Raw genomic sequence first — 17,961 nt, forward strand, 5'->3', positions numbered from 1 at the left:
CGATACACACCACACTACACTTACACACACAGCTGACACACCACACGTTTAGTCCATTTGCATACACACACTTAGGTACACTCGGAAGAAGGTCGGTGGCCGAGAGTAGCTCCTGCCGCACCGGGCGCCGAATCTGGCTTTGGCCTGAAGTATCTGACGTGTCAGTGCTTCAGAAGTCCGAAGCCTTTACACCACACGTTAGGTACACACCCAAGGCCTGAGTTGTTTGTATTTCTGCAACATTTCGCTCTGTAGTCCTGGGATTCAACCACTCGATATGTGCCGACCCCTGACGTCTGATGTCGTGTGTGAAGGTAGAGTGCTCTCTTTCCAATTTAAGGGGCTGCAGTACAGTGGATGTTGTAGAGTATAAATGATATTCAGAGCACCTTTGGACAAATTCACACACTCACTAACTTTGTCACAAATACGCGGCTGCATGTCGAGTTAGGGAAAAGCGTAAATATCGCAGCGCGTAGATATAGATAGCATGGCGTAGTTTATAAATGCATTGTGCGTAAATATATTTTTGAGAATGTCAGGAAAGTGAAGAATGTTGAAGAATGAATATCTAGGTGCGAAGGTTTGGATGTTTTTTTATGATTAGATAGGAATTGCGTCACGAAGGATTTGTCGGACGCGTAGACGGGCATGTTCCATTCTCAACGTCACGCGAGGCAGGGGTGTAGGCGAGCAGGGAGCCCCTTTTCATTCCAAAACCAAAAGTAATAACTTAGGTTCCCCTTTCTAGACCTATGGTCTTATATCACAAGGTCCCTTTGTGGTCGGGTTTTATTTTAGGTTGTTGTTTGTTTCCTGTGCGACGGAGCCTATGGATATTTATTTAAGTTAGAAAAGTACTTAGTTGTTTAATTGTAATATAATTATATAATGTATTTGTAAAATCAGGTAATTAAGTCGAATCATTAATTTTATTCTTAATTTTAAGCCCCATGCTGTTTTTCGGTGAGTTGCATGTTCATTTATGTAGTTAGTTTTTTTTATTTTCATAATTTTGTCTGCGGGAATTTTATTGTGTTTTCATTGTTTCATTTTATACGTACAATTTTATAAGCACGGTAACGAAATTTATTCGTAATTCTAACGATATTTTATCACAACGTAGAGGGTTCTACATTTTAATTTAGACGATCACAAATATATAGGCCAATAGTTGAATAAAGTATTTCTTAAAAGCCGTAGGGTTATTGCTTTTACAATACTTTCCTTGAAGTGATGAAAAATAGTACAATACGATACAAGTGCGGAAAACAGGACATTCGAATCGAGTGTCGATAAATCAAATAAGTGTAATAACTGTCACGTAAGTGCGAAATAGTAGCACTATATTATGTACTGTAAAACATGTCTCCGTAATAGAAAATTGTGGTGCTACGCTCGTTCGTGGTTTGATATACTTATATTAGAATCTTTCGCTCGCTCGAGTACCAAATAGTATTAATATACCACAAGAGGTTTAACGACAACCTCGCCCCTTACGCCGTGTCTTGCGTGGGCGACGGTTGCGCGACCGTCGCGCGACCGTCGCCGTCGCGTCTCATACTTCCATATCGATAAGGTTTGAATTCGTATGCGTCGCATCGCCGTCGCGCGACCATCGCACGACCGTTGCCCACGCAAGCCACGGTGTTAGAAAGCAAAAGAATCTATTATCTATCCATATCCTGGCAGGCAAGTATAATCGTCGCGATAAATGATAAACCATCAGGCCGTCCCTATCGCAATTGCGATAGACGGCCAGATGTTTTATCATTTATCGCGCGACCATACTTGCCTGCCTGGAAAATGTATTACTTTAAGACAGAAATTAAAAGGCGGGAAAAGATTTTTCCATTTACTAAAGACATGAGTTTATTTTTAGTCATCATCAATAACCCGTACCTACTGAGAAACTTTTACTATGAGTAAATATTGGATACCTACATAAGTCCGGGTTTAGACCCAAAATCTCATTTTTTTTAAATTATAAATGAGCTTACTCTGGTTCACAGACTAGCCAAAGGCAAAGATGTGGCCTACGATGGAGTGAGCTTGCCCAGAAGATGCCTGTTCACTCTTGATTTGAAGGTTGCCGGGTAATATGAGCTCGGAAATATAGCCGCCGGCAAGGAATTCCACTCCTTGGCTTGAAATTGGCTGTTTCATGTATTTAGGCTGTACTAATACATTGAAATTTTGTATGGGAAAATTAGTGGAGCACATTATTTTCCGTAAATTCGGGGTTGATCCTTTAGTAAGTAAGTATTCGTAGTATTCGTTCCGCAAATCATTGCAAGATTTACAGGTGACTAAATAGACAACCTGTAGTGAATGAAAGCCAGTAAATGAGAAAGCCTCACGTGTTTGTTGACTTCGGCTCCACCTCTCTGATCTAAAACATTTTCTTACTTTAATGGCCTATTTAATACTGTTTAAATAGTAAAAATATAATATTATAACCTGCTGTTTGCCATTCTCGGTAGGTAATATGGTGGCAAGTAGGTATTTTTATAATCCGCCCGAGCAGATGGTCCCCGCCTCTCGCCGCGGCCAATATTTGCATGCTAACGCAATTTGTTTCAGGATTTGGTTTACTGTCAGAGAATTACTGCCTCGGCTCTGCGGCTCACGCTAAATATGTTCTTGTATGTAAATAGCTTCTCACCCTGAATACAGTGTGTAAGCCTCATAAGGGCGATAAATTAAACCAAATACACCGTTTTTTTTGTTTTCCGTTAAATTCGACACGTCGTTAGGTTCGTTATCAGGCACTACTCTGTATTGTATATCACTTTCAGTTGAATTCGTCAAACATGTTTTTTCATGGTTTTCATACATAATAAATGAATTAATTAGTGTGAGAGACCCTTAAGAATAGTATTCAAGTAAGTGTCAAGTGATTGACGGCACATATCAAAACAAAATAAATAACATTAGGAAGTGGTAAAGGCTGTCACACACGTGTTCAGTAATTTTTTTTAATAACTCAATAACCGAAAACGCTAGTTTCTTAGAGAAATTAATTGTACATATTTGATCTAAAGAACCTTCCCTTAAAGTTAAATGAATTCAATAAAAACAGGGTGTATATAATTCATTAGTTTGAGTTAGGTACTCTTAATTTACACCCCATAATATTTTTTTTTTTTTTTTTGTTAGCAGCATGCTTTTAACGCGAGTGTGTTTGCATTACATTGCAGGTCAAATTATTTTGAATAAATTTAAAAAGCCCTCGACACATAAAAAGGGTGAATTAAATTATAAATTAAAAAAAAAACCCCGACACAAAAAAAGAGTGAAAAAAACTAAAAGTCACACTTTTAGTTTTTTTTCGAAAAGGAATAAAATAACTAAATAAGTAGCTATAGGAATACCTACCTTCCTTCTTACTAAAAACCTACCTTCTTCTTCTTAGGAATACCTACCTAACTACCTTCTACCTTCTTACGAAATACGTAAGATGAAAACCTAATTTAACTACGAAATTCTTGAACGTAAAAATTTTTTACTTGAATTCTTAAACACAAGAAATATGACAATAGTACATTGTGCAACAAGGGAGGTAAGGGGGTCATTAAATACGAGTGTCGTGATATATTCACGACAGCCGCAGGCTGGAGTGAATATAGACACGAGTATTTAATATCCTTACCTCCTGAGTTACACACAATGTTTTTCATCACATTTGAGAGAAAAATACAAAAGAAAGTCATAAGGCAAAACCTTCAACGCAACGACGGCGCAAAGACCAGTAGTGTATCTTCATCTATATCAGATTATTCACATCAAATTCTATTATTTTTGATAACAAACACTTTTTGAACGAAAAGAAACACAAAAATCCTGCATATAAACTAAATGCAATGTTCAAAAAAGCATATAAATCATATAATTGAACTAAATTTTTACTTATTTATCATTCATTCATTAATTTTGATCTGTTGTACTCTCCGTTGCTAGGCAACGGTGGGCGCCTCGCGCTGACACGCGGTCAAGCGCGAGTCGAGAACATAAATTGTCAGATTGTAAATTATAACGATTTATCTGAGTTAAGGGCCTGGCCGGACTGCCATGGTAAAATCGCCCCTGGCTAAATATGAAATATTGATATGCAGGATTATTCGTATTGTTACTACATGTACTACTACTGAATATTATGCCTCAAACTATTTCCGTTTATGAAAAAAATTAAAAAAAAGAAATTTTGTTTTTTCTTTTTTTCTTTAAAACCGCGTATCCGATTAACTTGTTCTTTGGATATTTTATAGATATATTAGGGATACATCAATTAAAAAAAAATGAACTTCCTGACTTTTTGTTAAGTATAATTTTTTTTTAATTTATGTTTTAAATTTTTTTTTTACCACATACGAGTTAGCGACACCTACTATATTTTCATATAATAATCGCGATTTTATACTCTATTACATATATTTTTAAAAAAATATTAGTTTTGATCAACAATGTCAAAATAAGTTATTTATATTTCCTTTATTTATTTTGCTTCTTAGGTTAAGCTTTTTATAATATGAATATAAAAGTAAAATACAAAAACACATACAAAACAATATAAAAAACATATAAACACATTATAAAAAACCTAACCTAGGGTGCCGCCAGCAGCGGGGCAGGGCCCAAGCTGCCGGTGGTTAGGGCTGCAGAGAGAGGAACCGTCGGACTATCCGCGCCGTGTCCAAGATCACCGCCTTCTGCATCTGGCCCTTGATCCAGCCACCTAGCGAGAGTCTCTTAAGATGTTGATCGAGACTCTTCGCTATGAGACCGTTCGCTGAAACGACTATCGGAACAATGATCGTTGAATCAACATCCCACATGGCGGTTATCTCGTGAGCCAAGTCTAGGTACTTACTGGACTTGTCCTTCTCGGCTTTCACGAGATTCTCATCATGGGGGATGGTGATGTCAACGAGCACGGCCCGGCGTTGCGGTCGATCTATTATCACAATGTCAGGCTTATTTATATTATTATTACCCTTTAGTACTTAGTACGTTGCTCCTGGAAAGAGATGTATGAAAATTTTGGCATAATTAATCGAAGATTTTTTTAACATTTCCCATTTTACATATCCCATGTACATTATAGGCCGAAGTTATTTTTCATCAACCCTCCCCATCCCTTCCCCCTCTGCGTCACCCATCTACCCCCCCTTAAAGAGCCGAAAATGCGATTTTTCTCGATTTCTGACAAAACCGATTAAGATACAGAAAAAGCGTGTAGGAACGAAGAAATCCTTAATAAATTTACTACAAATCTCTCATAAACACTTTAGTGCTAGCACTTATAGTTTTCGCGCAATCCGTCACGAAAGTTGCTCCTTTCTTCAATTTTCTTTAATGAATGAAAAGTTTTCTCCTTAAATGCTTACGAAATCATCGGTTTGATAGTACTGAAATATTATAAACTCAAGAATTAATTTCAGGGGAAAAAATCACTACCATGGGCGGGACTTCAACTCACGGCCTCTAGATTGATAGATATGATAGATAAATAACGCTAGGGGTACCATTGATTCATATAGTAGAAAGCTGAAAGATTCGCTAACTAGAGATGAGCTTTTGGTGGCTCAGTTGGTAGAGCCCTCGAGTTTCTATCCAGAAGCCGTGAGTTCAAGTCCCATCCATGGTAGTGATTTATCCCCTTAATTTAATTATAGTCATGAGTTTACAATATTTTAGTCGTATCAAACAAATTTAGACGATTTCGTAAGCATTTTGGGAGAACACTTTAATATTCTTTAAAAAAAATTGCAGCAAGGACCAACTTTCGTGACGGATCACGCGAAAACTATAATAGTAGAGGAGTTGTACGAGCATTTGTATGGGAGGGGTCATAATAATTCCCACAGAACCAAAGTTTGGTTTTTTTAGTTCTTTGTGTGTGTCTTTTTGACATACTAAAAACATAGTAAAATATATTTATGCAAAATGCGTTTTTTCGACCGCCAAAAGTTGTATGAAAAATTACTATGAAAAAAAAATTCATATAATTTAAACATCGTCTCTGGTATCAACTTATGGGGAATTAGGCGGCAAAAAAGTTTTTAACGTTGATGTTTATCAAAAATATAACAATTTTCCACTATTTTGATAAAATAAAAACAGATAAAAATCGAATAGAAATTTGATGAAGGGAAGTGATTGAAACATAAATTTCAGCAATATTATTTTTTTCATAGGTACCTCACCATGGTAAATACGGGTACGATCCGCCTGGTGATAAGCAGTCACGGTAGCCTATGACGTTTGCCACACTAGAGCCTCCACATGCGCGCTGCTGGCCCTTTAGGGTACCTTTCCACCAGAGAAGCCCTACGTGGATGTGTTTGATATCCACTAATCATGTTCATTGTTCCGCAAAGCATAGCGCTAGTGGGAACGGGTTCAACTAAGCTGATTGTGGATATCAGACGCATCCATAACACATCTCTGGTGGAAACACACCACTTCCCTTCATCAAATGTATGATTTTTATCTGTTTTTATTTTATCAAAATAGTGGAAAATTGTTATATTTTTGATAAACATCAACGTTAAAAACTTTTTTGCCGCCTAATTCCCCATTAAGTTGATACCAGAGACGATGTTTAAATTTTAGGATTTGTTTTTCCATAGTAATTTTTCATACAACTTTTGGCGGTCGAAAAAACGTATTTTGCAGAAATATATTTTACTATATTTTTAGTATGTCATAAAGACACACAGAGAACTAAAAAAACCAAACTTCGGTTCTGTGGGAATTATTATGACCCCCAACGCTATATCCTCTCTACTATAAGAGCTAGCACTAAAGTTTTAATGAGAGATTTGTAGTAAATTTATTAAGGATTATTTCGTTGCTACACGTTTTTTCTGTATCTTCAACGGTTTTGTCAATAATTTAGAAAAACCGCATTTTGGGCTCTTTAAGGGAGGGTAAAGGGGTGACGCAGAGGGGGGAGGGGTAGGGAGGGTTGATGAAAAATAACTTCGGCCTATAATGTATATATCCCAATCAAAAAAAAATCTTCCATTAATTATGCCAAAATTTTCATACATCACTTTCCAGGAGCAACGTACTAAGTACTAAAGGGTAATAATACATAAATAACTTATTTTGACATTGTTGATCCAAACTAATATTTTTGATAAAAATATATGTAATAGAGTATAAAATCGCGATTATTATATGAAAATATAGTAGGTGTCGCTAACTCGTATGTGGTAAAAAAAAAATATTTGAAACATAAATTTAAAAAAAAATGTGCTTAACAAAGAGTCAGGAAGTTCATTTTTTTTAATTGATGTATCCCTAATGTATCTATAAAATATCCAAAGAACAAGTCAATCGGATACGCGGTTTTAAAGAAAAAAATAAAAAACAAAATTTCTTTTTTTTAATTTATTTCTTAAACGGAAATAGTTTGAGGCATAATATCCAGTAGCAGTACATGTAGTAACAATACGAATAATCCTGCATATCAATATTTCATATTTAGCCAGGGGCGATTTTACCATGGCAGTCCGGCCAGGCCCTTTACGAAATAAATGCAAAACACACTGAAATAATTCTAAAAGATGAATAAATTGCATTTTTCATACAGTAGGTATAATATCTTTTGTAGCTTAATAGTCAAATTTTGGTTGTGCAACCAAAATCCTTGGCTGATTGAAACATCCTTTGCCTGAAGTATTGTACGGATTGTATTCATTTTTAAAACTAAATCCATTATTCCCTTGGGAATAAAATAGTACATTATGCTTCAGTACACGTAGACGCAATGAGACCTTTAAACAGCAAATGTGACGAAAAATAAATTATTAATTATTATTCTCTTTATTGATTTCCATTCTTAATTAATGGTAAAGTGTTGTCGCCCTCGGGTTAACCCTCCATTTTCGGTGGTGCAAGTGACCCTGAGACATTTATCCCTTACGGGACTGGCGAGACTTTCCAACGTTGCTAACTGAGCTTGACTTGAGTTTGACTATAAGTAACAAATGAATGTTTAATTGCAAGCGGCAGGCGATAGTGACATGTGCTTTGCGAGATTTTATTGCCACGTATATGATTTATGACCTAAAATAATATAGTTTTGTAAAATATTTACTCGATCTTATAATTTACTGTTTATTCTTCCTTTGAATGTTTATGTGTGCTCGCTATTATGTTAGCGCTGACAAGATTTATTTGAGAATGACCTTTCAAGTTCTAAGTGTCATAAATAACCCTTAACTTTGAGCTCAATATTGAATGACGTTCATATCAACATTTATGTTAGAGCATTATTTAAGGCCTTTATGTGATGTAACTTTGCCAAGGCGAGTGCAACGCGAAATGCAGTCTTTGGTTAAATGTTACTGATAATTATACTATATTTATAGTAAGGCTTTGACGACATGGCGTGTATTAACTAGTGACCCTGCCTGCTAGGCCGCGGTCCTTCGTTCGAATCCTGGTCTTTGCTCGAAACGAAAACGAAACGCCGCCAAAGGTAGTCTGGCTCTGTCGCGCCAATGATACGTACGTACGTAATGATACGACGCAATAATGATACGTACGAGTGGTAGAGATATATCTACGAGCGTTTCGTTTCGTGGTTTCGTGAGCGTTTGTGCCATTCGGCTACGCACCCAGTTCCTGATTCATGGATGTATGTAACATGTATATTATGTCGTCGTCTACCTAATAAGTCTTCTTGGGCTTCCCGTGGGACTCAATAAATATGTGTCGCAATCTGCTATAATATCTTTTTTTAAAGATTTTTGGGAAATTGGGGCAGATTCATAGCCAAAAATATGCTTTTGTTGAGTAATATTCAGATAATTTATAATATTAGATACAGACAAAAGCAGTGTTCATTTTTGAACTAACATCATTTTCTTGCTAATTAATAAACCTCATTAAAACTTTGACTAGACGAGTACTTGTATCGGGGCAATATTGCAAGCGAATGTGTACACAAGATATGTAGATAAAATTAAACTCAGTTTATTTTTAAACACGGACATAATATAATACTATCAGATTAGGAAACAGTACAAATAAATTAACTAGACATAGTTGTTTAATTTCAAACTCTGATAAACCTGGGTATTTGACACTTGACGCGGGGAATAATGATCTAAATGACAGTTCAATTTTGTACGGAGTAACTATCGAATGTTTTTGGACTTTTTTTGGTCTAGGTAAATAAATAAAAAACTAAAATATTACGGTATCAATCAATTTTTAAAGTATGTCTAGACAAAAGCTGGGAGATCTATCACACTCATACGGAACTGACAGTTGAGTTCAATCGAGTTTGAAATTTAGCGATCAATCTACAACGTCAGGTAACGTCGAACCATGACAACATATTATTAAGATAATAAAGTAATAAACGTGTAACTTCCAGTATCTAAGTGCAGGGTCGGCCAAGTTCCAGTTAGTAAAACAGCATATAGTAAAGCAATAAATGTGTGTTCCAGTATACGACGCATCAGGCCAGTACAACCAGAACGTGATGTTCGGCAACGAGTACTGGCTGGGCTCCTTCACCTCGTGCCGCGACCTGCAGCTCAAGCAGTACTACTCCTCCACGCCGCCCTTCGACACCAAGTTCCACATGGTCAGGATCAACGTCACGCTGGACGAGGACCACTTGCCGCAGGTAACTTGCTCATTTCTTAAGCTCCGTTACAAGATGCGCCTTTTGACTCTCGTAAAGACCGGCTAGTCTGTGGTCAAGAGTAAGCCCATTTATAATTAAAAAAAAAAAAAGACCGGCATACTCAGTTTGTTTCCATAGGTACAGAGTCTTGTGGTGCAGGGTAGAGCAAACGGAACAAGCCCGGGTAAGCCACTGGTCTGCCCAGGCAAAGTCTTCCATAAAAGGGTCCCTAAACGAATTTTGATAAACTGACACCCAAGCGGACCCCAGGCCATGAGCCGTGGCAAATGGCGGGATAACGCAAGGAGGATGATGATGACACCCAACCGACGAAAATGACTGGATTTCTATACATAGGTACGAGTAGGTACGTATAATTAATAATGTTTGCATTTTTATGACTTATCATTGTTATTCTCTTTATTCATTTTAATTCTTAGGCTAGGTTTTTTTATAATATGATTATAAAAGTAAAATACAAAACCCACATACAAAACAATACAAAATATATAAACTTACTAGCTTTTACCCGCGGCTTCGCCCGCGTAATAAAAGTATTCTTATTGAAACGTTTACAAAAAATAAGATTTTCATTTGGATCCGTAGATTTCTTTGTAGGTACATCTGTCCGCGATTATTTCGATTAAGGTAAAGCGGGGCAATTCTCGACTGGGGGGGGGGCATTGTAACTGATCTATTTGCTGGACGGTCAGCCAAGAAAGTGGTTTCCCACTTTTCGACTCTATTGATCGAAAAGTGGTAAACCACTTTTTTGGCTGACTGTACCTTACACATATTACTATTGTTTTAAAAGAAATTCTTGCAATGATTGTAGAATTGTTACACAGCGACCACAGCGTAGGTAGTAGGTACGAATATATATGTATTTTACCTATATAAATATTTATACTGGGGAAACTTCATACAACCCACATAGCCAGTATCTCGACGCTATGGTCGGTAGGGTAAAAAGTACTTCCTTGCATTATCGCTTACAATTTTTTCCATTTTGCTTATACTTATTGCAAACGTAAACATATAAAAGGCAAGCAAACAACGATCTTCTTACAGCACATTGAATGTAATAGTTATTACGGATGCAGGATACTCGCCGATGCCTACTTACTAATCCCTTCCCACTGAGCCACCTGCATTTTACACTGCCTAGATATCGATTGCCGACCGATTATTCCGACCCCAATCCCTATTCTTATCCCCGTCCCTATCTCTATCCTTGTCCCCGTCCCCGTCCCGTCCCTGTCCCCGTCCCTCCCCTATCCCTATCCCCGTCCCCGTCCCCTATTCCTATCCCTATTTCTATCCCTATCCCTGTCCATGTCCCTGTCCCTGTCCCTGTCCCTGTCCCTGTCCCTGTCCCTGTCCCTGTCCCTGTCCCTGTCCCTGTCCCTGTCCCTGTCCCTGTCCCTGTCCCTGTCCCTGTCCCTGTCCCTGTCCCTGTCCCTGTCCCTGTCCCTGTCCCTGTCCCTGTCCCTGTCCCTGTCCCTGTCCCTGTCCCTGTCCCTGTCCCTGTCCCTGTCCCTGTCCCTGTCCCTGTCCCTGTCCCTGTCCCTGTCCCTGTCCCTGTCCCTGTCCCTGTCCCTGTCCCTGTCCCTGTCCCTGTCCCTGTCCCTGTCCCTGTCCCTGTCCCTGTCCCTGTCCCTGTCCCTGTCCCTGTCCCTGTCCCTGTCCCTGTCCCTGTCCCTGTCCCTGTCCCTGTCCCTGTCCCTGTCCCTGTCCCTGTCCCTGTCCCTGTCCCTGTCCCTGTCCCTGTCCCTGTCCCTGTCCCTGTCCCTGTCCCTGTCCCTGTCCCTGTCCCTGTCCCTGTCCCTGTCCCTGTCCCTGTCCCTGTCCCTGTCCCTGTCCCTGTCCCTGTCCCTGTCCCTGTCCCTGTCCCTGTCCCTGTCCCTGTCCCTGTCCCTGTCCCTGTCCCTGTCCCTGTCCCTGTCCCTGTCCCTGTCCCTGTCCCTGTCCCTGTCCCTGTCCCTGTCCCTGTCCCTGTCCCTGTCCCTGTCCCTGTCCCTGTCCCTGTCCCTGTCCCTGTCCCTGTCCCTGTCCCTGTCCCTGTCCCTGTCCCTGTCCCTGTCCCTGTCCCTGTCCCTGTCCCTGTCCCTGTCCCTGTGATCCTCCTGTGAAGTTTCAAATAAAATAGTCAAACTAATCTTGTTTCCCCATACAAACTTTGAACCCCAATTTCACCCTTTTAAGAGGAGAATTTTGAAAAATCCTTTCTTAGTGCTCCTCTACACCAAATAAGGAACCTATGTGCCAAATTTGAAATCTCTAGGACCAGCGGTTTCGGCTGTGTGTTGATATATTATGTCAGTTAGTCAGTCAGTCAGTTTCTTCTTTTATATATTTTTTGATATTTAAACCCCATTGCACTACAACAGGGGAGAAGGTATTTCACTTCCGCCTCGTTAGATTTTAAAAACGTTGTATTTATCGTGATCAGCGACCCAATAAACCGTAAAAACGATACCCATATTAGTTTTTTGACTTTATCACCCCCTTTTCACCCTTTTAGGGGTTAAATTTTCAAAAAACCTGAAACACGTCTTTAGTCATATGTTTTTAGGATCCCTCCTGTGAAGTTTCGAATAAAACAGTGAAACTAACATTGTTTCCCCATACAAACTTTGAACCCCCATTTGACCCCCTTAGGAGGCGAATTTTGAATAATCCTTTATTAGTGCTCCTCTACACTATATATATAAGGAACCTACGTGCCAAATTTGACATCTCTAGGACCAGCGGTTTCGGCTGTGCGTTGATATGTCAGTCAGTCAGTCAATATCTTCTTTTATATATTTTTTTGATATTTAAACCCCATTGCACCACATCAGGGGAGAAGGTATTTCACTTCCGCCTCGTTAGATTTTAAAAACGTTGTATTTATCGTGATCAGCGACCCGATAAACCATAAAAACGATACCCATATTGATTTTTTGACTTTATCACCCCCTTTTCACCATTTTAGGGGTTAAATTTTCAAAAAACCTGAAACACGTATTCAGTCATATGTCATAAGGAATCTTCCTGTGAAGTTTCGAATAAAATAGGCAAACTAATCTTGTTTCCCCATACAAACTTTGAACCCCCATTTGACCCCCTTAGGAGGTGAATTTTGAAAATTCCTTTCTTAGTGCTCCTTTACCCTATATAAGGAACCTACGTGCCAAATTTGAAATCTCTAGGACCAGCGGTTTCGGCTGTGCGTTGATATGTCAGTCAGTCAGTCAGTCAGCTTCTTCTTTTATATATTTAGATTATAAAAAACCTAACCTATTAGGGTGCCGCCAGCAGCGGGGCAGGGCCCAAGCTGCCGGTGGTTAGGGCTGCAGAGAGAGGAACCGTCGGACTATCCGCGCCGTGTCCAAGATCACCGCCTTCTGCATCTAACCCTTGATCCAACCACTTTATCATTGTTATCATTATCAAAGTAATCAACAAAAAGTAGCTCATACCCTTTACAGCTTTTTAAAGAGTTTTTGAAGCTTACAAGCATTTACAAATTCGATTACCATTCCGTTTAAGTAAACGTACAATAAGCAAAGCACTAAAGTAATTCAATTGATATTTTACTAGGCTCTTACAAGGCGTATTACCTAGCCTTGCAACTTGCGAGTCGGCTGAGAGCTTTTGTAATCATAATAAATTTAAAAGCCTACGAAGCTTACGAAAGCGTCATCTATTTTGTATGTGCCTTTGCAAGAATTATTTAGGGGCAACTATGATGTTGCTCTAAGAGGTAAAGTATAAATGGTATCTTTCAAAAGGACGCATGCCTTGGTTTTAATTGTGACAAATTCGCACCTCATTGTGAATGGTATTACGATCTATGATCTAAAAATTCCTTACGAAAGACGAAAGACGAACACAGATGCAGTGCAAAATGATTTTTCATCGTATTTTACCCTAACGTGGCATACCTACTATTTCGGCCAGCCGGCGTATCATGCTGCCAATTTTATCACTTATCCACGTGGATAAGACATCTGTCACTCTCACACTGACATACTTGCTAAAGCGTGACGGATGCTTTATCCACGTGGATAAGTGATAAAATTGGCAGCATGATACGCCGGCTGTATCTGTATAAGAAGTAGGTATTGACGTTCACTGAATTAGCATAACAAATACGAACATTTCCGAGAAAATACGATGAAAAATCATTTTACACTAAAGCCTGTACCAGTAATATATGACTACGCGCCATGTCGCGGAATTTCATAAGAACTATTTTCTTCATATTATTTAAACTGAACTGTCACCCCATACATCAGAATAACAGCGCCCTCTGACAATAGTCATATGTATATTTCTGTACGAGTAGCATGGTCGCGCGATAGACGATAAAAATATCATGCCGTCCCTATCGCACTATTAGTAAGTGCGATAGGGACGGCCAGATGTTTTATCATTTATCGCGCGACCATAACTGCCTGCCTGGTCAGGCTTTACGTCTGTCAAAGACATAATTATATAACTCCGTATAGACAAATAACGTCTAAGAAAAAAACGTACCTCAGTACCATACAGAAAAAGGTACGGTGGCCTAGATGGCATTACACCTTTGGGGTACGCTCAGCTAGATGGCGCTAATATTAATATTTGACATTTTAAAACATATCAAGCTAAGAATATGGGCCAAATTGTCAAAACTGAGGTTCAAAAGTTTTAAACCTGTGTCAAGAGATGGCAGTCTATGCACTGTGATTACACATTTTACTTCGACAGTAACTCTCTATAATACTCGATCCTCTTTGCATCTGTATAAGTGTATACCTCTGCTGTAACATTGCGTAAAATAATAACTATGTGTGCACCTAATAACTAAAACTGGCGTGTCTACAATTTCAGTTCAGCTCTAGAGTCAAGTCAATTACTACATACGGAAAACGGTTCTCGAGACCTCCACTTTACTCTCGTTAGTTTTGAATATATTTAACCAGGCATTCAATTCGTTTAGTTACGACGACCACCACGTGTTTTTCTTCATTATACTTGTGTTTTGATGTTAAAACGTTTATATAAATATAAATGGCGTAGTTTTCGTGAAATGTTCGGTTGGACACATCATTAAGATGTCAAAGCAAACCTAAGTATGATGTGCTCAACAGGCAATGGCATTTTATCTTTGACATAAATCTATGGTCCGTAGATAAAAGTCTATTAAGTCCGCCATTTGTACCTTATTTTGTTGTGAAATAAAGATTAAAGTAAATAAATAAATAAAATACATATCGATAGCTGTGAGTCAACCCCATATTACGTTATGTTCGGCATTAACATTATCACTCAATATTGTATATCTAATAATCTCTTTAGTACGCAGATTGATCTGATTGGTTGAGTTAAACAAATTCCCCAACTAGGAATACAACATACCTACAACCCTCGAGATTGGAAATTTATCGTGCAAAATGCAGACTAAAAATATGTGTTAGCTACACGTAGTCATTTCATTACTAAATTTGCCCTGCCCTGCCTGAAAATTTTCTCTTATCGAAAACTAAGTTAAATTAGGCGCCGAAAATTGCGCAGCCGGTCTAAATGGGGGCTAAAAGAGCTGCTCATGGATAGTAATCCTGTTAAAGTATATACGTACTTAGGTAAGTGATCCAACGATGGCTGGGCTTCTTTTTTATATTGTAGGTATTTAAAAGTAAAAATATGTTATACTTATACAATATGCAAAATATGTTTTTGTGGGATTGGTAGATACAATTAGGCGTAAATAATACAGGTAGGCAGAGAGAACGAAAATAGATATTAAAATTAAAACTACGCAAGGGTCTTGCGGCATTGTACGAAGAAGACGCGATATTTCCTCGCTGTCCTTGTTCTTGAGCAATTACGCATTCGCAATTAGCTGCTGCATAAAACGTGTTCATGTTTAATTTACTTTTACTTTCAGAGCAGAGTGATCCTGGTGGGCGAGTGTCTGCCAGCGTCGTGCAACGAGTCTGCCATTCTGGCCATCATGGGCGAGGCGGAGGCCGCGGCGAGCAGACGGGCGGCTGCCGCCGGTCTGCCGTCCTCCGTGAAGACCGTCGGCGTGCGGCCCGTGCCCAGCTCCTACAATATACTACACGATACTAAACTACATATTCTGGGGTAAGGAATCTACAATAAAGGCTGGTTTAGAATGAGCTAGCGGTGACCAACGACGATACTAAACTGCATATTCTGGGGTAAGAATCCTACATGTTCATTTGGAAGGCACGAGAACTTGCATGCGATTTTAGCTAAATTGCAAATTGTTGAGGTTACATACAATACAATGGAGCGTGTACCAATCTCATACCGTAAACCACAGACTATTTTTAGAATTGTTTTAAGTAATAGAGAATATTTTTCACAATAATCAAAACACGAAAAATAGTAATGTTTTCTAACTTGGAGGCATAATAACTAGGTATGATTAGTTTGATGAAAATTATGTAAACATATTTTCCATATCGTCACTACTTTAAAAAAAACTTGTATCTTCGTTTGTCAGTGAAAAGAAAATTGTAGTAAGTATGTATGGAATGCATATAGACTTACTGCGTTTTAGAGATTTTTATTTAAAAGTAGTGACGATATGTCAATGTCAATACCCAGAGGAACAATCAGCCGTTCCCTTTTCTCTTAACTAATAATAACCATTCTACGCAAAAAAAGCTTACAATTTTGAAGAAATACGGTGAAGTTTGACGAAAATTTAAAATTGTAAGCAAGTAGAAAATAGGGCACGACGGGTCGCGCAGTTTGCAGTGCATTTCTCAATCCCCATTGTCCAGCTCGGCCGCGGCCGCAGCGCAGCCCGCGACCCACGACAGAAATAAAACGATAAATTATGTCGCGTTATGATTTCTACATAAATCACGGTTTTCATAAATTCCCCGAGAAAACACCGCGAAGATTGGACTGAATAAAATATGATTACAGCCTCGCTGAAATATTAAAACTCTTATCTAACTATACTTATTCACGATGGATAGCCATTAGTGTGGCTGTCGTTTAGTGCAAGCCGCGTGGAAATTGAGGTATAATGAACGTAATTAGGGAAATGTCCTCATTTTAGCGTTCAAAATTAACTATAATGTTTTTATAAGACGCTACAGGCTCGGACCATAATGTCGCCGCAAGTGGTCCAATTAAGTGCCTGCAATTATTTTGATCCCGCAAAGCATTAGAGCAAGCAGAGTTATCTCATCGCGAAACATTGCCTAATGGAATATTTTAGCGTTCGCTGATTAAATTAATGTATGTAAATAAAGTCCACAACAAGGGTTTATTTTATTTTATTATAGTACCATACTCTTTAGCATATTGTACGATGTTGAAAATTCAAATGTAATCTCATAATCTGAATATTATTAGAATAATGCGGTTAAAAGAACGCGGTTAAAACGAGTAAAAGATAGCACTTTTTTAAACAATGTAGGTACCTACTAATTTCTACTCTGTATTTAATTGTAAAGTTTAAGTGCCGTCACAAACATGTTCGGATGTTGTGCATTTAATTCAATCTGTACCTACCTATATTTTTATTTTGTTTTGAGCTTAACTTCTTATTATTTTGGGAAACTTATCCCATATATTTCATGAATTACTTCTACGCTGTCTTAGGCTGTTTAAATAGTGTTGTTGTTAGTTTATTTATTTAAGGCAAATAGCTATCAAGCATATTTTACATAATCTGAAAATTAACCCCTTTATTCATAAAAAAAGTTACTGAAATGATTAGGAAGTGTTATGTCCTTATATCCCTTTCTCACAGGTGCATAAGTCAACATAACAGATCATGACAAACGATTCAGAGTGCGCAGATGAAAACACTTGACATCCATACCTTTAGCGGTGCACAAACGAACAAATCCTCGCTCTGAACTGTTCAGTGTGCGTAGCCGAATGCATGTACAAACGCTCTCTCTCTCTCTCTTAACGCTCTTGCTTATTGGCGCGATAGAGCCAGACTACATTTCTGCGGCAATTCGATGGCGTTTTGTGTCGCAGAAATGCCATTCGGCTACGAGGCCAGAATACTAAGTGAGAACGCAGCTTAAGGTTTATGAACCATTAGTGCCTAATTATTTGCGCTAAACCGCCATGCTTTTGTAACGTATTTCATTTGAAACTTTTCCGTTGCAGCACCGTATCCATAATAGTTTTCCTGCTGATGGTGACGGCTTCTTGCTACGAGGGCTACCTGGAGCGGCGGTTCAAACAGAGCGCCGGACCGCGGGACCTGGAGCTCGCACAACACGAAAACAACAACAAACCGGTATCAAACTCTTTATTTGTACAAAACCTGGAATCACATA

The 17,961-nt window shown here is 38.7% G+C and overlaps 1 protein-coding gene across 1 annotated transcript in view; it reads left to right on the forward strand.

Annotated features, from left to right (window-relative positions):
• Window positions 1-17,961, forward strand: part of LOC125241002 (nose resistant to fluoxetine protein 6-like) — a 97,107-nt gene that overhangs the window by 68,221 nt on the left and 10,925 nt on the right. The window contains exons 3-5 of the mRNA XM_048149259.1: window positions 9,468-9,649; window positions 15,567-15,766; window positions 17,789-17,921. Of these exons, the coding sequence (XP_048005216.1) occupies window positions 9,468-9,649; window positions 15,567-15,766; window positions 17,789-17,921 (515 nt within the window). The remainder of the gene's footprint in view (window positions 1-9,467; window positions 9,650-15,566; window positions 15,767-17,788; window positions 17,922-17,961) is intronic.

The sequence above is a fragment of the Leguminivora glycinivorella genome, chromosome Z, assembly GCF_023078275.1.
Source record: "Leguminivora glycinivorella isolate SPB_JAAS2020 chromosome Z, LegGlyc_1.1, whole genome shotgun sequence".
Taxonomy (NCBI): Eukaryota; Metazoa; Arthropoda; class Insecta; order Lepidoptera; family Tortricidae; genus Leguminivora; species Leguminivora glycinivorella.